The sequence below is a fragment of the Microtus oregoni genome, unplaced genomic scaffold, assembly GCF_018167655.1.
Source record: "Microtus oregoni isolate MIOR12 unplaced genomic scaffold, Mior012 000021F_ref0000039, whole genome shotgun sequence".
Taxonomy (NCBI): Eukaryota; Metazoa; Chordata; class Mammalia; order Rodentia; family Cricetidae; genus Microtus; species Microtus oregoni.
Window position 1 is genome coordinate 5969782 of NW_024543080.1, and position 22261 is coordinate 5992042.

At 45.4% G+C, this 22261-nt stretch overlaps 2 protein-coding genes across 5 annotated transcripts in view; one reads left to right on the forward strand and one right to left on the reverse strand.

Annotated features, from left to right (window-relative positions):
• Uso1 (USO1 vesicle transport factor) overlaps positions 1-2471 on the reverse strand; it is a 66206-nt gene extending 63735 nt beyond the window's left edge. For 3 of the 4 annotated variants that reach the window (XM_041671315.1, XM_041671312.1, XM_041671313.1), the window contains exon 1: positions 2228-2470. In XM_041671315.1, coding sequence (XP_041527249.1) covers positions 2228-2293 — 66 coding nt within the window. In that variant the 5' untranslated portion in view covers positions 2294-2470. Of the gene's footprint in view, positions 1-2227 lie in introns of all 4 variants that reach the window. The other variant, XM_041671311.1, reaches the window with a different exon arrangement.
• A 177-nt stretch (positions 2472-2648) lies between these two features.
• G3bp2 (G3BP stress granule assembly factor 2) overlaps positions 2649-22261 on the forward strand; it is a 77891-nt gene continuing 58278 nt past the window's right edge. The window contains exon 1 of the mRNA XM_041671318.1: positions 2649-2797. The gene's annotated coding sequence lies outside the window, so the exon portion shown is untranslated. The remainder of the gene's footprint in view (positions 2798-22261) is intronic.

The window sequence follows — 22261 nt, forward strand, 5'->3', positions numbered from 1 at the left end:
AAGGACAATAATATGCGTAAAAGGAAGACAGACGGAGGGCTGGGGCGCATAGCAATGGTGAGAAGAACAAGACCTGTTCGCCAAGTTATAGAGCAATGGTTGTTCTGTTATGAAAGACATTATTTGCAGTTTCTTGGACAAAGAAGTTAGGGGTGCACACTAGAGAAAAAAATTAATGACAGATCTGAAGAACAAAAAAAGTAGAATTCAGATAAAAGAGGCTTTCCACTGGGAAAAGCTATGAAAAAGAAAGATGGAGAACCATTCTGAAGAAGATACAACTCCATTTCACAGAGATGGGAGAATCCACGTAACGTACATGAAGATACACAAGTTAAGCAGTTCAAAGCCTTTTCAAGTCAAACATCTAGGGCAAATCAAATATCTCCAATGAAAGCATCTAATACTACACCGTGCACTCCTCTGATGCTCTATAAATCCTGAACTAGTCACCCATGGGTCCTTGCTGTACTTCCTTATAGAATCAGAGCCAGTTTTGAGCACACTGTAACTCAGTACACTCACTCTTCTTAGAAAGCAAACACTTTTTCCAGTTTGCGTGCACAAGGAGTAGAGCAGTTAACAAGGCTCATCGCTTTCTCTCCAGCTCACATGTCCTCATGGTGACACTGGGGCATCATTCTGAAATGATCACCTGCGCACTGCACAGAAGGGTTCCAGTCCCAGCTCTACAGGGTGACTGTCAAATAAGGAAGCTTGACCTATATGATCCAGCAGGAGCCTTCCAGCTTTACGTTCCTCTACTCTCAATCACCTTTCCCAAGAGTCGCCCTGACAAGGCCAAAGGGAATTCCCACTCTAACCTGCCCTTCCCTGAGCATCTCCTATGGGCCGCACTTTTGTTCTCATTCAAGACTCTTATATCCCCAGGAGCCAGCACTTCTCCATTTTACTCAGAAAGTGTCAGCCTTCCCTCATCTGTCCAACTCAATCAATGGTGGAAGCCTGGATTCAAATCAGGGTCTAACTTCAAAGCAAGCTCTTAATTTGTGGATCTGAGACACACAGATACTGGACAAAATATAGAAAGGCTAAAGAGATGGGCTGTGACTATGGTAATCTTAAGGAGTCCCTGGTTTTCTAGTAACAATGGTCTTGTTGCCATGTAGGAAGGGACAAGGGAAACCAAATATTGGGGCGGACAGAAAAAGAAAGAGGAGATCTGACTTTCAAATGCAGCAAAGAGCCCTGCCGGCTTTCAGCTCGGTGGCAGAAAGCTAGCCTTGTACGTGGTAAGGCCCCGGATTCAATCCTCAGAGTTCCTCCATCTCCCCCAAGAAGTACTAACAGAACTCGTGGGGTTAACATCATATAAATTTCCAAAATCGCCAGTTAAGAACTGAAACACAGGGATCAGCAACAAAGTCTAGGCTTAACAGAAGGCTTACTTTTCACCGTAGGAGAACTGTAGCTCTAAGACTCTGGTCAAGTTACTTCAATTCTCTCTTCATTAGTAAAGACCGTATCCTATCTTCCAGGGTACTTTATGATCCTTCCGGATCCCCAAACAAAGGTATCACAGCTACCCAAAGCTGATCTTTAAAATGTCACACGCGGTCATTTAAACTTATGTCAGTTTCTTTCTTTCTTTTTTAATGCCATTCACAGTAATCCCCAATGGACTATGCAAACTTTACAGTAAGTGTATCCAAACATAAAACCAAACACTGGCTTTCCGTGTCTTAGTAATTAAAAAAAATTACAAATTGTGTCACCAGGAGAGCAGTAAAGTCCCTAGAGTGGTTAGAGCGCAGATCACTACAGCGTGCAAGACAAGTATTGCCACATGACACATTTGGGTGAACCTCAAAAGTGGAGTCTGAACCACCAACCCTAAGCAAACGTCTGTCCGTACAGCCGCTGGGGCGGGAGCAGGTGGCTTTGTGCCCCCAAGAATATCGTTTTATTCTTAGCCACACGCCCTCGGCCAACAGCTGGGATCTAAGCTCCTTCCAGCCCTCCAGAGCCCGGCAGCAGCCGGCACCGAGGCCGGCCGACAGGTTAAAGGGAAAGAGGGAGGGGCCGCGGTCCGTCGGCGAACCGGGTCCCCGAAGCCCTCCTGTCACTGCGGCCCGGGCGGCCCGCCGCGTGGGAAGCTCGCGCTTCCGAGCAGGGGAAGGAAGGCGAAAAGAGCGGCGTGGACACCCCGTTCTCGCCCAGCCCGGACCCAGCCCGGTCCCAGCCCGGCTCTGGGCGCTGCGCTCACCGTCTCGGCTTCTGTGTGCTGGGGTCCGGCACTCTGGCCCCCCATCACCCCGCGGAGGAAATTCATCTCGTCGCTCGGCCGCCGGCGTCCCCAGCCCCTCAGCCAAAGAAAACACGGCCGCCTCCGCCCCCGAAGGGCCTAGCCCCCCGAGCCGGCGCTCCGAACGCCCCGGCCTCCGCCACCGCCACCTCCTCCTAAGCAGCCGCTCCGGCCCCCGGAGCCCGGAAACAGCCACCGCCGCCAGACGCCCTGCGCATGCGCGGGGACGTGGCGTTACGTGGCGGCTCGAAGGGCGAAGGCAAAACGGGAGAGGAGGGAGCCCGGGCCAGCAGACCACGCCCACTGCCCCCACCGGACACGCCCCCTTCTCCGCCCTGCGCCGCTCGCTGTCGCTGGCCGCCGTCACCCACGTGGTCGCAGCCCAGCCCAGTCGGCTCGGGAGGATCTGATTAGACTGCGCGCTTCGGCTGCTGCTGTTTTGTCGCCGAGTGGGACGGACTGCAAGCTGTCAGATCTGAGGGCTTATTTTGTTGAGTCGAAAGTGAAATTATCCTCTGGTCAGCGTGACAGGTAAGGGCGGGTCCGGGCCCCTGGAGGATTCGTTTGGTTCTTTTGGTTAAGCGGCAGGAGCGCTGTGGCATTTTGATCCTCGTAAATTGCATTTCTTCACAGGGCTTTGTTTGGTGGTAACGGGGGTGCTAGAGACCCCTCATTCCACTACCACTGGAGGGCGTGTTTCTAAATTCTTGCTCCTCAGCCCCACGAAAAGGAATTCCTAGATCTAAATACCAGGTATTCCGCTCATTTTTAAGTGTGAGAGAGAACCCCCGTCGAACCCTGCGTTTACCTCACTCTAGTAAGAAATTAGAGATAAATTGTTCCGGAGTGTCAGTTTGGTAGCCAGTAGCATAATGCTGTTGTTGGTGTTTTTTTTTTTTTTATTAACTCTTGATTCCTGTATTTTCAGTGTTTTTTTTAACATGCAAAATGTCATTTTACCAAATCGGTATAGTTGTTCTTTCCAGATGAGGCTCCTGTGCTTCTGGAATAGTCTTGTAAATGTCTTGACACTGAAAGGTAGTCTACTGAGCCAACTGACTCATGCATCTCTTGGTCCCAATTCCCCGTGGGTCTCAGATGTGACGTTTAAGATTAAACTCGTCTTTCCCAGCCTCCCTCAAAAAAAAAAAAAAATCAGTATGCTTCCACCGTATCCCGTAACATGCCCTGTAGGACCCTTACCCAAATAATTCCCTAAACCAGGAGGAAGCTGGACTTTGGCTTTCCACCTTCACCTGTCCAATGTGAGTGTATAGTTTTTATGTAGAGACGAGTTCTCAAATCCTTCCTTTCCTCGAGTACTCTGCTTGTCAGTGTTTTTTAGTCTCTCATTTCACTCCGAGGTTCCAGCAGTAGCTTCCTAACTAGTGTGTCTACATTCAGTCCTGGCTTCCCTCAGCCCACCCGTGAAGAAGAAATATGTCAGTTGTCTTCTCAGAATTCCCCAGTGCTTCCCCAGTCTTTATAATGAAATCCAAACTCCTTAGTTTGGCAAACAGACTTGTTGGCATTACAGCTCCTGTCTCCCTCACATGCTCGACATTTTTCTCTTGCCTCAGTGTGCCCTTTGCTTCTTTGTGAGGCAGAGCCCTGCTAGGTCCTTAAGCCTCAACTCCAGCATCTCAGCAGAGAGTACTTTGACATCAAGATGCATTTCCGTGTGCAGTGGCTCTGCAGGACCTGGTGACACCATTTGTATATCAGCTGCCTACTCTTCTTTACCAATCCTACAGGCTGATTTTGATGGACAGGTGAATAATGGTTGAATGAGTTCGTGTGACCGGCATACCAAGGGAGAAGGTCTGTTCTGCCTGTGGCTTACAGAACGCGCGCCACAAAGGCCATGGCGAGGGTTCATTTTAGTCCAAGGTCTTAAGCCTGGACACAGGGCATGGGGTACTCTTGCCAGAAGTACTGTGTGCTGAGTATTGTCCTCTGCTTGACATTTTGCCTTAGACATTTTCCGTGGAGGCATTTTGTTGCAGCCTAAAAAAAGTAACCATTAAATTCTCAGCAGTTAGCAAGTAAAGCCTGTAGAGAACCTCACCTAGTAGTCTCCCTGTCTCCCTGGGCCTGACCTCGCCTCCTCCCCAAGCCTCACTTTTTCCTACCTTAAAGGGCTGAGGCGCTGATCTGATTGGAAGGGGCTTAGAGACAGCTCTTTCTGCTATTCAGTAACGGAACACAGGACCTCGACATTCTAACAAAATTGTTTTAAGGGACAAGCCTTGTTAAAATACCTTGATTTAAACTGCTGAGGAAATAGTTGTCACAACCTTGAATAACCCCCTCACTTGACCTGTTTTATTTCCTAGCAGTGTGCCTAGGGCAGGAGTACTGAGGGCAGGAAGGACCGAAGGACAGACAGTTGGGTGCCAAAGTGAAGCAGGGAAACCTTTCCGTGTTCCCCGGCCTCACAGCCTCATTTCTGTTCCGCTCACTACTTGGGGTCTAAAGAGGCAGCAGAGAAGGTGTAAGCTGTTACTTATGCCCCAGGTCGGGAGCTGAAGCAGGGAGCAGCCGCGAAGGGGCCTCCTCATTTAAGAAAAGGGCTCCGAATTAATCCAGCGGTGCTGGTATTTTTAGAAGAGAGTTAGGGACAGTGACTTATTCCTGCTTGTACTTGTATGGCGGAATTCACCAACATGGTAGTTGCTTAAGAACCACTTGTTCGCTACTAAGCAAAAGCAAACATGAGGGAGCTATGACTGACTTACACTCACGTGCTTCTGACTCTGGGATTCAGGAAGAGAATGGCGTGTTTCAGTAAAATTTCCGCAGTCTAAAACTTTGAGTGGATGAGGCTAATTTTCCATTTCCTAAACCAAACCTGACCAAGAGCATCTACTAAAATTCATTATTTTGAAATCCTTTTTTTTTCTTAAAAATCCAATTCCTTCAGTAGTTGAACTTGCTTATCTTTTTTCTACTTTGGGTGGGGAGGAGGAAACACAGCAAAAACAATGAAACATCATTGCACAAGATTGTTATATAGCTTGGAGGGGCAGGTGGCAGACAGTTGCCTATGCCTTAGAATGGTGGTTCTCGACCTAATGCTGTGGCCCTTTAATACAGTTCTTCATGTAGTGGTGACTCCCAACCATAAAATTACTTTTGTTGCTACTTCATAACTGGAATTTTGCTGCTTTTATGAATTGTAATGAAAATGAGTGATATGCAGGAGATCCGTCTGATATGCAAAAAGCAAAAGGGTCATTCGACCCCCAAAGGGGTCACAACCCACAGGTTGAGAACCACTGCCTTAGGGACTGAGTAGAAGTGATCAACTGTGTTTGAAACACATCATGTTCAGGATTTTAAAGCCCTTTGGGACTCTGGAAAAGCAGTGTCTCAACACACCCTTAATATTCGTTACTGTCCAATTAACCAAGCCATATACGACAAAGTATAAATTGGTAATGAAGCAAGACCCAAGTTCACAACTAATCAATAACAGTGTCAAGTACTTGTACCCTTTATTTGCTAGTCTCTATTCAAAGGGTTTGGCATAAAAGAATCCTCCTACCAGGCGGTGGAACATGCCTTTAATCCTAGCAGGCGGATCTCTGTGAGTTCCACGCCAGCCTAGTCTACAGAGTGAGTTCTGGGACAGCCAGGGCTGTTAAACAGAGAAACCCTGTCTTGAAGGCCTCCTCCCCCGAAAAAAGGATCCTCCTGGCAGTCGCTGTAGCTTGGTGTTTGAAGCACGCTTAGAGCTGGAAGCCAGCTCAGGCAAGTGTAGATCAAGCTAGTACAGCACTGTCAAGCATGCCTGAAGCCCTGGGTTTGATCCCTATGATCACATCACCTTGAGAAGGTGAAGGTGGAGCTGGGGGTTTGGGGGATCAGAAGTTCAGAGTACACAGCAAGTTAAGTGATACCCTGACAGAAAAAAAAAATCCCACAAACAAACAAGCAAATTTTCCTACATAGACAGAAAGCTTGTTTAGCATTTGTGTGGCTCTGGATAATGTTAAAATAATGTTAATTTTTTTTTAGTTTGTATTTTGTTTGTTTAGTTTGTATTTTGTATATTTTGTTGTGTTTTCTGAGGCAGGGTTTTACTCTGTGTAACTCAGGTAGGTTAGCCTTGAGTCCACATCCCGAGTGCTGGAATTACAGATGTAGACCCGGTAATAATTGGCTCAGTCTTCACAGCAGCAACCTGATGACAGTGTTGTTAGCTCTGCTTTAGAGATGGAAAAATAAGAGCATTGGCCTTGACCAGTGGTGTCCTGCTGGGGCTTGGCAGAGATGTTAATTTGACCAGCGGTGTCCTGTAGAATTGGCAGAGATGAACAGGAGCTAGCATCTGGCTCCAAAGCCTGCACGCCTGTGTGCTTTTACGCTGTCTCTCTGGAGTCAACACAGTGGCCAGCTGTCCACATGGCCCTCCATAATCTGACTTGGATTTTGTAGCTGTATTTTTCCTTTTTTGGAAGCTGGATTCTTCATTCTCCTAGAGGCGTGTGTCACCCTCTTGCCCACTTTCAGTTTGTTCAGATGTCACACAGGGCTCTACTGCCTCCCTCTGCTAGGCTCATGCTTTCTCTGTCACTCCTGTAAGGTGCAGCCTGCCAAGAGAAGGACATGAGCTTAGCCTTTGTAAGCGGAGGAAATGTGCATTGCGGGATCCATGGAATATAGTATATATACTATAGAAATATACTATGTATATTTCACATGGAATATAGTATATATACTATAGAAATATACTGTGTATATTTCACATGGAATATAGTATATATACTATAGAAATATACTGTGTATATTTCACATGGAATATAGTATATATACTATAGAAATATACTGTGTATATTTCACATGGAATATAGTATATATACTATAGAAATATACTGTGTATATTTCATCTTCTTTTCTCTGGTCCTCTCTGACTCCTCGAATTCTAACCCCGTTAGAGCAAAGATTTCATTCCTTTTGTAAGTTGTTTTACCCCAATGTGTTGCATAGTATCTAACCCATAAGGACATCTAATGACTTTAATCCCCCAAAGAGGAGATTCCCATTTTGGACTTGTGTACAGAGAAGATTCAGTAGTTTACCAAGCATGGCATGGCATGGCAGCCATACTAATTCAGGATTCTTGGTTTCTCTCTCTTTCTTTCTTTCTTTTTTTTTTTATCAAAACTTAAAAAAATTTTTTTTTGTTTATGGGACTGGAGAGGTGGCTCAGCGGTTAAGAGCACTGGCTGCTCTTCCAGAGGACCCAGGTTCAGTTTCCAGCAACGTGGTAGCTTACAGCCTCTATAACTCCAGTTTCAGGGGCTCTGATGACCTCACAAAGACATATATGCAGGTAAAACACCAATGCACAGGAAGCAGAAATGGTGTAAGAGGTCCTTCTGTTTGTGTGTTGCTTTCATTGGTTAATTAATAAAGAAAATGCTTGGCCTGATAGGGCCAAACTTAGGTAGGCAGGGAGACAGAACTGAATTCTGGGAGGAAAAAAGCAGAGTCAGAGAGAGCTGCCATGGAGCTGCCAGGTCAGACATGCTGAATCTTTCCCGGTAAGCCACGACCTCGTGGTGATATACAGATTATTAGATATGGGTTAAATCAAGATATGAGAGTTAGCCAATAAGAAACTAGAGATAATGGGCCAGGCAGTGTTAAAATGAATACAGTTTCTGTGTTGATTATTTCAGGTGTAAGCTAGCGGGACAGCCGGGACCAAAAGCAGGCCCTCTGTCCCTCAACACAGAAATAAATAAAATCACTTTAATTTTTATTTTTGCATATGGTTGTTTGCATGTATGTCTGTGCACCAATATGCGCAGTGCTTTTGGGGGCCAGAAGAGGGCGTTGGATCCTCTGGAACTAGAGTTAGAGGCAGCCTAGGTGCTGGGTATCAAATCCTAGTCCTCTGCAAGAGCATCCAAGGCTCTTAACCACTGAACCATCACTCCAGATCCTGTTTATTTATTTTTCTTTTTGAGACAGGCTGGTGTTGAACTTACTACCTAGCTGAGTTTGGCTTTAAATTCCTAATCCCTTCCTTTTCCTTCCAAATGCAGGGATTTCAGGTGTACACCATCATGCCTGGCTTGAAAATTCTATTAATATGGTAAATTTTGTTTATAGCTATGTTAGTGGCCTTCGATGATTAAAAGGATAGTTAACCTTTATCAGATGTAAATATAAACATGTGTGGAAAGAAGGGCTTACCTGTTTAGCATCAAATCTCAGTTCAATTTCTCTGTGTCCAATACATCTTACTTTAAGATCTACTATACTTTGGGTTGGAGAGATGGCACGGCGGTTAAGAACACTTATTATTCTTATAGAGGACCCAAGTTTCATCTCCAGCACCTACATGGCAGCTCACAGCCATTTGTAACTCTAGTTCTGGGGCACTGCACATCCTCTTCTGGCCTCTGCTGACACAAGGAACACACATGGTGCACAGACACACAGGCAGGCAAAACACCCATATACATAAAATAATTAAAAATTTAAAAAAAAGATTTTAGTTGCTCCAGACAGCTGGCCTTTTGCTTTCTCTGCCTTTGTGTAGAGCAGTGATGCTTGCTGTCATGTTGAGTGTTCCCACGGTAGTGACGTCTTCCTGGAAATACTCTCACTGATAAGCCCAGAGATATGATTTACTCAACTCCGGGGTCCTTCTTAATCCATCAAGTTGACAGTCAAGTTTGATCATCAGAGGCTGTAATCCTGGCACTTAGGGGGTGGAGGCAGGAGGATCAGGAGTTCAAAGCCAGCCTATGCTAGATAGTAGAAGTGAAGCCAGCCTATGATACATGAGATTCTGTTGCAAAACAAAACAAAAAACTGTTAACTGTCATGCATAGGTAACCTAAAATATGCAGAAGGGTGTCTAGGAAAGTTTCCTACCACTTTTTGGTCACCCAGGCAGTTAACATAAGCAATTGTATATTCCTGCACAATTCATCCATATACAATTGTGTGTGTGTAAGTGTAATAATGTTTTTGTTGATAATACAATTAACCCACTGTTCTCTATCTTTTCTTCCTCTTTGATGACCTGGAGAGTAAATTCAGAGTACCACCTCGTCTGGAAAATTGCTCACCACCCCTGAGAGGGCCCTATTCGTCTCTATTTAACGTAGCTGTAGCTTGGTGATTGTTCTAGATCAGTCTAAAGGAAGTGTCCTCATTTGCTCTCAATATCTTCGAGATGGGGTCTCTTGTATCCCAGGCTGGCCTCAAAGTCACGGTGTAGTATGAGGATGACTTTGAACTTCTGATCCTCCAGCATTCACCTCCCATGTGCTGGGGTTTCAGTTGTGTGCCACTATGGCATTCCTTATTTATGCAGTGCTAGGGACTGGGCACGGAACCTTGTGTGTGCCAGGCAAGTGCTCTACCAGCTGCTCCAGCTCCAGAAATCAAACCCTTCAAGACCCTCTCCAAAGTATTGGTAAGCTCTGGGAATCCTGTTAGAGAAAGGGTCAGGGTCCTTTCACAGCCTTCTCCAACTGACTGGATTTCTAATACTTCCTGTTTTGGTTTAAACAAAAAGTTTCAGAGGCAAAAATGTTGGACAATCACCCTTATCAAGCGATGTGAAATGTAACCGACGCCAGGACTTGGGATAGCTGGGATACAGTGCATGCCCTCAAGTCCAAGCTTTTTGCTCCACCTCTAAAAAGGAAATGGAGTTGTTCCCTCCCTGCTGAGGTTTGTTAGATAACAGTGTTTGCAACACAGTGAGTGAGGACCCAGCTCAGCCTTGGTGTGTCTTGTCATTTTCTTAAGAACTGAACTTGCACAGATCTTGCCCTGTAATAGAACCAACTCAACTCTATTGGGTCCCATTACTAAGAAGTCTGCTCCCTCAGATGTGGCTTAATCTGGGACATCAAGGCATTTCCCTTAGGATGTGGGCTTTCAGTATTTCTGGTTAGGGTTAGGGTTAGGGTTTCAGGGTTTAGATTTAGGGTTTCTTTGTTTTTGCTCCACAGAGGGTCAAGGTGGCTGCAGGACATCTAGTCCTATAATATCCCAGGTTCAAGTTCATCAAGAAAGATTCAAATCTCCCAGTATCCCAGCCATAGTCTCCTTCGTGCTTCTTGAATCTAGTTGGATTATGAATCTAGTTGGATTACGTGACCATGTGTTGTCATTTCCTGTTGTCCTGGGTTTGAGATGTTCTGACTGACCTGTCCTTCTAAAGCAGGGAGTGGCAGTCCAAAGCTCATCCTAAAATGCATGGAAAATGGATGTACCTTAAGAGAAAGTGGGAGTTCTGTGCTATAGTAAGCTTATCAGTGTAAGAAAGTCAGTGGGGGCCAGAGAGATGGCTCAGAGGTTGAGAGTACTGGCTGCTCTTCCAAGAGGTCCTGAGTTCAGTTCCCAGCAACCACATGGTGGCTCACAACCATCTATAATGAGATCTGGTGCCCTCTTCTGGTTTACAGGGATACATGCAGGCAGAATACTGTATGCATAATAAATAAATAAACAAATAAATAAATACATTTTTAAAAAAATAAAAAATAGATAAAAGAAAACTGATAGACATTCTCATAGCCCTCAGTGAAAGGAACCATTGGCTAGTTTTTTTTTTAAACATTTATTATTTGTTTGCTTGTTTATTTGGGAGGCATGGGGAGCGTGTGTGCCACAAAAAGTGTGTGTGGTGTTCAGAGGACACCTTTGGGGGAGCTGGTTCTCTCCTCCCATCATGTGGTTCCTGGGGATGGAACTCAAGTTGTCATGCTTGGCAGCAAGCACTTTTGCTGAGCTGCAACTCAAGCCCCTTGTCAGGTTTTAAAATCTTTATCATCATTGTTATTAGTACTACTGTTATTAGTCATGTGTGTGGGTGTTTTGCCTGCAGGTGTGTCTGTGTACTGCATGTGTGCAGTACTTTTAGAGCCAGAGGAGAGTGTCAGACCCCCTGGATTTGGAGTTACAGGTGGTTGTGAGCCACCAGGCAGGTGCTGGGAATCGAACTCAGGTTCTTGCGAAGAGCAGCAAGTATTCTTGACTGCTGCCGTGGGCAGAGCCATCTCTCTAGTACCTAGTTGTTTTTAGGATACCTTTCCAGCAAAGCTGCGGCACATGCTGGCCTCAGCTCTGGGGCTTTGCAGAAGGTTCAGCAGATGATACTGCCTTTTGATGAAAGGAATTCGTGTTGCGTTTTCTATCTGCAAGGAGCTCTAAACCTTTTTAAAAAATGTGTCTTCCTGGTGATGTTTCTCAGTTTAAGAAAATACAATAAAAAGAAGTGCTTGCTTGTAGGAAATCTAAATTAGGAATCCCAAGCTATATTTTTATAAAACTATTGAAGAATGAGTTTAGGGGATCCAAGCCTAGCACTTTTGCTTTTGTGGGGCATTTGACCATCACCTCCCCACCCCCATTGCCTTCTCTCTTTCCATACAGCTGGCTGAACAGGCAGGTCCTAAACAGTTAAGACCTGGGATTAACATCTTTATTGTCCCATTCCACAGCTAGACCAAGCCTTTGAAGTTCTTATTGGCTGATGCCAAGATTCCATGGAAGTATAAGATGATTTATTATGGAGTCACAGCCTCTTCTCCAGCAAGCCTGGGTTACAGGGCAAGTTGCTGGTGTCTTACTTGCTGGTGGCCCATGTGAGGATATGCCAGACTGAATATCAAGGCTGTCTGTCTCTTGAGAACAGAATATAGTCTGTGCTTCTGGGACTAGAAGCTTCTGAAACTAGCCAGCCTACACCTTCAAAGTTCCCTCCCTCTCCTCAATTCCAGGTTTGTTTGGTTTTTAAAATTTTAATCCACACGAGAGAGAGAGAGAGAGAGAGAGAGAGAGAGAGAGAGAGGCTGATTGACTGACTACTGGGGATCCAACCTAGGGTTGAAATCATGCTAAGCTTGCTGCTTGCCACTCACCTACATTCCCACCCACCAATTCTAATTCTTTAATGGAGTTGATTATGGGGTGCCTTATGACTAGTGACCTCACCCTCCAAGAGCTCAGTTGAATAGCTCGCAGGTATTAGACAGAGAATCATTGGTGTAGGAGGGTCATCTGTCTATGTGTTACTTTCTTTTTTTTTTTTAAATATTTATTTATTTATTTATTATGTATACAATATTCTGTTTGTGTGTATGCCTGCAGGCCAGAAGAGGGCACCAGACCCCATTACAGATGGTTGTGAGCCACCATGTGGTTGCTGGGAATTGAACTCAGGACCTTTGGAATAGCAGACAATGCTCTTAACCTCTGAGCCATCTCTCCAGCCCCCTATGTGTTACTTTCATTGGTTAATAAAAAAACTGCCTTGGCCTTTTGATAGGCCAGCCCTTAGGTGGGTGGAGTAGACAGAACAGAATTCTGGGAGGAAGAAAGCAGAGTCAGGCAGATGCCATGAAGCTCCAGTCTGAGATGGACGTAGGTTAGAATCTTCCTGGTAAGCCACCACTTCGTGGTGCTACATAGATTATTAGAAATGGGTTAATCAAGATGTGTGAGTTAGCCAGTAAGAGGCTAGAAATAATGGGCAGGCAGTGTTTAAATGAATACAATTTGTGTGTTGTTATTTCGGGTGTAAAGCTAGCCTTGCGGGTGCCGGGCGGGACGAAAAGCAGGCCTGCTCGCCTCATCACCACAAATCAGGAACTGTCATAGACAGGTACATGGAAGGCAGAAGAGGTTGGGTGTAGACATTACTCTCTGCTAACTACTCTGGAGGCCCTGGATAGTAGCATAAGAGGTGGAATAGTGAGAAGAATCTGCACCGGGAGGCAGAAGCTTGCCTTTGGTCTCTCTTCTCTGTGGCTGGGCATTAGCATATTGCTCATGTCCATTCTGTGGCTCTACATGGGATTCAGCAGAGCATGCTGGGAAATCAAAGGAATTTTTCATCGGATTATATTTCTAACCACAAGGTAGATATGGTGGTTGGAATGAGAAAAGCCCCTGTAGGCTCATATTTGTCCCCAGGTAAGCACCATATGAAAGGATTAGAAGGATTATGAGGTGCGGCCTTGTTGGAGGAAGTGTGTCACTGGGGGTGAAGCCCATGCCATGCTTTCTTGTCCTATGGCTGAGGAAGTAGCTCTCAGCTACTGCTCTAGGGCCTGTCTGCATGCCACCACATCCCTGCCGTGATGATGATGGACTAAGCTTCTGTAACTGTAAGCAAGTCCCTAATTAAATGATTTCTTTCTAAGAGCTGCCTTGGTCATGGTGTCTCTGCACAGCAATAGAACATTGACTGAGACAGTAGATAAAGAGCTATACGAGCCCCTAACTTACCCTCCTCACCCACTTCTCTCCACCTACCACACGTCTCTCTGAGACAGGGCCACAAAGTCTGTGACACCCAAAGAGATCCAGAGATAAGTCCTAGAAAATGTACCAAGTCTTTTGTATCTACTGTAAAATACCTGGGATCTAGGCTGACCAGATTGCTTAGGAGGTAAAGGTGATTGCCACCTGATGATACAGGCCTGGTAACTGAGTTCCATCCCCTGTACCCATCTAGAAATGGAAGGAGAGAACCTCTCCACAGGTCTCCACAGAGCTTTCCTCCTAACCCCACATGTATATGGTGTCATGTGTACCAACACATACATCGTACATTCCCATTCATAATTGGAAAAAAACCAGCCAAATGGTGGTGACACACACTTTAATCCTAGCACTTGGGAGGCAGAGGCAGGTGGATCTCTGAGTTTGGAGCCAGCCTGGTCTGCAGAGTGAGTTCCAGGACATCATGGGCTACAGAGAGAAGCCCAGTCTCAAAAAAAAAAAAAAAAAAAAAAAAAAAAGCCAGGTATGGTTGGTACATGCCTTCAGTCCCAGCTTTCGGAAAGTAGAGGCACAAGCATGTAGGCCATCCAGAGCTAAGTGAGGCCCTGTCTCAAAACAAGCACCATCCAAGATCTCAGGTCTTGCAGTGGCCATTCTCCTTCCCAAAAGGCTGCTTAACTAGATCTAGGCCTAGAATCTGGGCAAATGACGATACTGGTATTTTGGTACTAATTTGATGGTATGGCAGGTGTCAGGATCTTTCTTTTTAAAAAGTTCAGAATCCACACCGTTTTAAACAAAGCAGGGCAGAGACATGTTTAGCGCATTTCATTTGAGTCTATATTAGCTCTTAACCACTGAGTCATCGTCCTAGTCCCTGGCTAAGCATCATGGTGTGGAAGGGATTCAAAGTAATTTTCTCAAGTCCATAGTTCCAAAGGGGCAGGAATGCACTGAAAACCGAAATCTGTCTAGGTTTGGAAAGGAAATGTGCCTAAAGCCCTGGCCTCAGCCTGTGGAATAGGAGCAGGATGTCCACGCGGTCTCCGATGAGGACATGGGCTAGGACCCACCCACAGCAGGGCATGTGTGACAGGTTGGTCCTCATGGCAGCTTCTGCTCTTCCGCCTAGAGCTTTCAGAAGCTCAGCTCCTACTCAGCTCTGGCAATAGCTCCCTGATGCAGCAGTTCGGGCTTTCTTCTGCCATCTGGGAAGAATGGTCCTTCCCGTTCTCCAGCCTGGCCTTCCATCTCCCAGTGAGCCATTTTGTTCCTAGAGCTTCTTTCACACAGTCCCTGCCCACCCTCCGTGTGAGGTAGACAGTCAGAAGAGCGGATGGAGAAAGGTCGGAGGGCGTCAAGGCAGGACTGGAAGAAGGGGAGTTGGGGAGAGCCAAGAAACTGAATGAAATTGCTGACTAATAGCTGCAGCCCGAGTCACCCACATAAATACAGTGACCTCCCCTCCCATGCTTAAAATAGCTCACTGTACCAGAACACTGAAAAACAGATGTGCCTGGTGTTTTGAATTATTGATTCAGCAAGCATTGGGATCTCTCTCTGTCCTCTGTACCAAGCCCTGAGGTTCTCTCCCATGTATTGCTCCTTTGAGACTTTGGAATGCCTGTTCCTGTTTCACAGACTGAGGCCTGCCTGTAGTGTGGAACAGAGCAGAAAGGCACGATTTCTTCCAAACTGGACCATTTTCATTGCAATCCTGCCGCTTTAGAGCTGTGGCCTTGAGAAGGTCACCACCCTCCATAAGGGATCTGATGCCCCCTTTTGGCTTCCTCAGGCACTTACGTGCCCCTGCACATACACATATACAACTAATTAAAAAATAAAATCTTTTTTTAAAGATTTATTATGTATACATATATTTATTATATGTGTTTATATATGTTCTGTATGCATGTATGCCTGTAGGCCAGAGAGGGCACCAGATCTCATTACAGATGGTTGTGAACCACCATGTGATTCCTGGGAATTGAACTCAGGACCTCTCGAAGAACAGGCGGTGCTCTTAACCTCAGAGCCATCTTTCCAGCCCCCCAAAAAATAAAATCTTAAAGAAAATAAAAGAATAGTTTCTCTCTTTCCCTGCCTTTCACGGTCTTGACATGGAGTGTCCAGTGTAGGCTGTCGTAGAATGTTCCTCCACTTTGCTTTGTCTCTTCTTGTTCAGCCTCATGTTCAGAGAGTCTCCACAACTGCAGTTCTCATATCCCACAGAAGGTTCAACACATCTAATTTCTCCATTATTAGTGATGGTGTATTTTTTTGTTTTGTTTTGTTTTGTTTTGAGAGAGTATCGCGTAGCTCAGGCTGGCTTTGAACTTGCCAGATAGCTAAAGACGACCTTGAACTAACTCCTCCTGTCTCCACCTCCCAGGTGCTGGTTTTAGTAATTAATAAGTCACATTGGTGGTGTAGGTGGGCATGCTTACATATCCTATTTCTTTCCAAACCTTTACCTGGGAGTGGGGTGTGTTTGTCTGTCTGTGTGTCTCTCTCAGTGTGTGTCTGCGTGTATGTCCATCTGTGTGTGCATGTGTATATTGTTTTGTTTTTATGGTGCTGGGAATAGAACCTAGGGCCTTGTACATTCTAGGCAAGTGCTCTAACACTGAGCAAAACACCCAGCACCATGAATAGGCTCTTTCCTACTTCCCTAATGATACTCTGCCTCCCATGTGGGAAAGCTTTCCAAGAAGCAGTCTTTTGACTTCTTCCCATTTTGCTAAGAATCGTATCCAATTTTAGTTGGGAGAATGACTGAGACATGTTTTGCTTTGTTGCTGTGTTTTAGTATGTGCATCTTAATAGAAAAAAGAAAATGGCCCCAATGCTGCCAGTGCTGGTGCGTACTTTAATGTCAGCAACTGGGAGGCAGAGACTGGAAGAGCAGTGTGAATCAAGGTCAGCCTGGTCTTCTAGGACAGCTAGGACTGTATAAAGAGATCCTGTCTCAAACAAAACAACCAATAACAACAATACTCCAAACCACGTAGATGGAAATAACAACATGTTCCGATAAAAACTAGGCTCAGAGTTCTTCATATTTGAATCTTTTCTCCTCTCTCTCTGGCCCAGACAGCTGATCTGTTCTGAGTTCGTGATTATTGCTTATTCCCCCAAGGATCATAGTCTGGAAAGACCTTGAAAGGGAAAATGGTCAGAGAATAATGACACTTGCTCAGCTTTATAAATAAACACAGTCATGTGATTCTTTGTAGTTTTATAAAATATTTAGCAAAGAAAGGGGGAACTGTAAAAATGTTTTCCTCTCCTGACAGTCCTAAGAGTTGGGATTTTAAAATTGCCTTGCCGCTGAGTTAGTTTGAACGAACATGAACATTTAATGATGATTGACAGGAGAATCTCACTTCACTTAACTGAAACTTTTACACTGAATGTCATGAAATGATAATATCAGTACATGACAGAAATAGAATACGATACTAAGAAAGGAACAAACCAGGTTTGAATTACATATATGGAATGATCATAGCTTGTTTAAAATAAATATATAGGGGATGGAAAGACAGCTTAGTAGTTAAGAGTACTTGCTGCTTTTTTAGAGGACCTGGTTCAATCCCAGCACTTTAGTATGGGTTCACAAACACCTGTAACTCCAGTTCCAGGTCTGATGGCCTCTTCTGACCTCCTCTGGCCCTGTCAGAGTGCAGTACACAGACAAACTTGCAGGCAGAACACCCATACACATAAAATAAAAACCAAAACATGTCCATGAGGGAAACTTAGACGTGCAGTAAGGTGTGGACAAAGAATAAGGCCCGGCATGATGGCGCACACCTTTAATCCTGGCACTTGGAAGGCAGAAGCAGTTTTGTGAGCCTTGAGAAATCTCTGAATTGAAGGCTAGTCTGGCCTCTTATTTATTTATTTATTTATTTATTTATTTATTTATTTATTTATTATGTATACAATATTCTGTCTGTGTATGCCTGCAGGCTAGAAGAGGGCATCAAACCCCATTACAGATGGTTGTGAGCCACCATGTGGTTGCTGGGAATTGAACTCAGGACCTTTGGAAGAGTGCTCTTAACCTCTGAGCCATCTCTCCAGCCCCCCTAGTCTGGCCTCTTTAGTGAGATCTAGGACACCACTGCTATGTAGAGAAATCCTGTCTCAAAAAACAGCAAAACAAAACAAGTAGTTTTTTGGGTTTTTTTTTTTTTTTTTTTTGGTTTTTCAAGACAGGGTTTCTCTGTGGTTTTGGAGCCTGTCCTGGAACTAGCTCTTGTAGACCAGGCTGGTCTTGAACTCACAGAGATCCGCTTGCCTCTGCCTCTCGAGTGCTGGGATTAAAGGCGTGCGCCACCACCGCCCGGCAAAAACAAGTAGTTTTATTTTGGGGTCAGGCATGGTGGCGCTTGCCTTCAATCCTAGAACTGATTGTTCTAGGCAGAGTGACAGAGGCAGGCAGATCTGTGTGTTCAAGGCCAGTCTAGTCTACATAGCAAGTTCCAGTCCAGTCCACAGAAAGAACTTACATAAAAAAACCCCAAAAACAAAAAACAAAAATTAATAATAATAAAAGGCAAGAATAGCAAAACTAATATCTTTATGGGAAGATCCTGGGTGATTTTTCTTTATATTGTTAATAATTTCTAGCTTTGTTTTTCCTTTTGAGATAGGGTCTCACTGTGCAGCTGGCTGACCTTGAACTCACAGACGTCTGTCTGCCTTTGTGCCTGGCCCCTGCTGCTTTATTTTTACTTTCTTAATAATCACAAATAACAGACTCATAAAACATATCCATCAGAAACAGCTGTGGAAGAGAAGCGTCTTTGGAGTCCTGCCAAGTCCGCTAATTGACTTTCGAGGAGAGCCAGGGACTTTGAATGTGGCTGGTGCCTGAGCCCAAGTGTCATGCCCTCTCGTTCCTTCCTTCTGGTCTTCCCTGCGCTCATCTTACCATTCCTCCTTTAGCTGTCGGGTAGACCACTGGATCAAGAGACAAGACGAGATTAAGAAAGAAACAGTTTGATTTATTAGGAAGAACTGTAAGGCCAAAGAGACAGGGTCAACTCTGGCATTATTGTATTTATTCAACAACCGTGGGCTGAGAGCTGTAATGATTAAAACAGACAAAATTACTGCCTTTATGAAAGTTACATTTTGGAGCAGGAAAACCATGTGACTTAAGAGGTCCTGGAAAGATGCCTGGATCAAAAAACATCCATCTGCCTGTCACCTGCCTCATGAAAGATGATGTCATTTGGAACTTAGCCTTTTGGGTGAATGGCCCCCTTTGACAGTACAAGCCTCCATGGAAAGAGTACCAGTCCTGTGAGGCTGTGTGAACCTGTTGTGTTGTTTCTCACGATAGCTGAGAGAGCCATGTAGGAACAAACATTTTTTTTTAAGATTAATTTATTTATGTAGACAGTGTTCTACCTGCATGTATCCCTGCAGGCCAGAAGAGGGCACCAGATCTCATTACAGATGGTTGTGAGCCACCATGTGGTTGCTGGGAATTGAACTCAGGACCTTTGGAAGAGCAGCCAGTGCTCTTAACATCTGAGCCATCTCTCCAGCCCCCAGGAGTGACCATCTTAAGTGAAGAGATGCCCTGTAGGTACTAGTGATCCAGGAAGAGTGAACCTGAGTGGGTTCCAGAGAAGGCTGTGGAGGCTCCTGCAGGAAGACGTGGCTCAGGAAAGGCATGGCGTGGCGGTGCAGTAAGATTGGTAAGACTCAGAATGAACCCTGTCCTTGAAGGAGTAGCGTGTCTTGGTGGGAGACTGAGCTCATCAGCTCTCTCCTGAAGGTCGTCTAGAGAGATCATCTTATAATCTGGGCATTCCTGAGGGACATGTCTGTGGCCTTCTGATGTACGTCACAGCAGCAACTGTTTCTAGAATGCTCCTCTCCCTTAGAACATGTACAGGAATGAGTAAGTCAGTAACAGCTCCCTGCGGGATACATACAGGCCTAACTCATGGATGACTTCTTAAATCATATATAACCTCTAGTTCACATTGAAAGATACAATTTTAATTGAGACAATATCTCACTTTTTTTGCATGGAATTTGCTATGTATTCCAGCAGTCCTCATACTCAGAGTTTCACCTGTCTCTGCCACCAAACGCTGGGAGTAAAGGCACCATCCTTAGTTAAGGTTCTTTTCCTTACTTATATGTATGTGTGAGTGAATGCAGCGTGTGTATGGATGCCTTCAGGAGCCAGAAGAGGGCAATGGGTCCCGTGGATGGTTACAAACCACCTGCTGTGGGTGCTGGGAATCAAACTCAGTTCCCCTGGAAAAACAGCAAATACTCCTAACCACTGGGCCATCCTTCCAACCCCTCTTTATCGTTTTCACTGTCAGACCTCCGAGTTCCTTATATGACAGAGACTTTGCTGACTCTCCACATGCATCTCACTTCCAGCTACCCCTCCATCCTGGCCTCCTGAAACTTCTCACTTGCGAAGGAGCTCTGTGAGGACTTGGGGGTCTGACCTGTTTGCTTTTTGGGTCAGAGAAGGGGTGGTTGTGCGATACACAGCCATCTTCAGGGATGTAGTCAAGAGGTACTCATGGCAGCATTTCTGTTCTGCAGTGTGTACAGTACGTGCCCGCATGCGTGTGTGAGTGCTGCATGCCCGTCTGGGTCAGGTTTCATAGTTTCTTGCTTAAGCCTCTCCGTGTGATCCACTTTCTCTGGACCTTTGGCCTCACTGCCATTAAAGCTGCAATTGCCTTGTCTATGTAGACTCCAGGCCAAACTCAGCAAAGACTCACAGCTCAGCTCTCAGCTCGGGCTCGCCTTCCTGGCAATCTTAGTCTGATCGATAGCACGGCTCCTATTTCCTGTGTTAGTTTTTGGCTTAGTTTGTAAATGTAAGGATGTGGGAGGGTTATGAATCTGCTATGTCTTACCGTGAAAGCATTCCGGAATCATCTGTTTTATGTGAGCACAGTTCCCGTTAGCATCATTTCTAATTGCTCCTGACCACAGTGCTGAGCTCTTTATGTAGACCGTCTCCCTCAGCTTGCCTGCTTTCACCTAGTCTCTTCATTTCTTTGTTTTGTGTTTGGAGACAGCCTCACACTGTGGTCCAGCCTGGATCGGAATTCCTTTGTAGGCCTTAAGCTTGCACCAGTCCTCAAGCTTCAGCTTCCTAAATGTGAGACACTACGCCTGGCTTCATCTTTGACTTGCTAGTTTTCTGGCAGCTGAGGATCAAACACAGGGCCTCATACAAACTACTGAGCCGCATTGGCCCCTAGACCTTTTCATAGAGGAGGAGTCTATTGGAAGAGGGAAATGAAGTGATTGTGCCAGGTGACAAACCACCGAAGGATGAGGTTTGATAGGAGGTTTCTCTATCTGGCTCGCCCCCCCCCCCCCGCCTCCTCCGCTGCCCTGTCCGCCACCCTGTCCCCCGTCCCTCTTGCTTTTCCACTTCAGCCTCTAGTCATTGGCTGCTTCTGATGACTGTCTTCACTTACCTACCCAGCTGAACTATGGCTCATCTTTGTGAAATGGAAAACCAGGCAGTAAGCTCAGCGGTTCACCTCATCTTAGAATTCCCCCAGTTGTGTCTAGAGCCTCAACAAAGCTTGTTGATCTTGGCAAAACACTTGAGAACTGGTATTTATGTGCACTGTTTTTTTGGTTTTCATTTTTTGAGACAGGGTTTCTCTGTGAAACAGTCCTAACTATTCTGGAACTCACGCTGTAAACCAGGCTGGCTTCGAACACACAGAGATCCACCTGCCTCTGGCTTCTGAGTGCTGGGATTAAAGGTGTGTGTCACTGCTGCCTGGCATATATATACGCTATCTTACTGAGAAGTAGCAGGTCGTGCCTCACACTTCACCCTGTGCCTGTATATGCTGAGATGTTCGATAAAACTTTGCTTTACCTCCCATCCAGATCATCTCAGCCACATCTAGTTTATATTCACCCATAAAATTGAAGCCAGGGGTTATCAGAACTGATTTTTTTTTCTCAAGTTCAAATCCAGGGCAAAGAGATGGAGTTGCAGGGTATTGTGACTAATAGGCTGGCAAGCTATGGAACAGGGGAACAAGACACTGAAAATAAAATGAATAGAAGAGAAACGTCCACATTTTAAATAAAAATGAAACAACACAACTGGGTGTGGTGGTGCACATACCTTTAGTCCCAGTCCTCGGGAGGCAGAGTCGGTCAGATCTCTGTGTATTTGAGCTCACCCTGGTCTACAGAGGGAGTTGCAGGGCAGCCAGAGCTACACAGAGAAACTCTGCCTCAAAAACAACACATTTGAACTTTATAGAAATGATTCTTGTAGTCTCTTCCTGTATTGACCCGAGCATGTTTAATCTTACGTGATCCTGGAAGCTAAACAGGCCTTGCTTAGTTAGTGCCTGGCTGGGAGAATATCCCAATGAAGGGAATGAGCTGGACATGATATAAAATCACTTTATTCTCTCACACACATGTTCCTCCCTTGTCATTTGTCTCCAATGACTGCTGCTTTCCTATGTTGGCCTCTGGGAGGCACTGCTTCCCTGTAAATGTGGACCACAAGGTGTGCTTCTCATTATCCACAGGGCTGGGCTCTGCCTGCTAGATTTGTACGCCAGCAACCGTGAAGTGAATGATGTCATCATTGGTCAACTGGTTTATAAGCAAGGTTCTTTACCTTCCTCCGTGGCTCACTCTGGACCGTCTCTAGTCGGCTGTTATCGGACTCAGTGTGGACTGGGC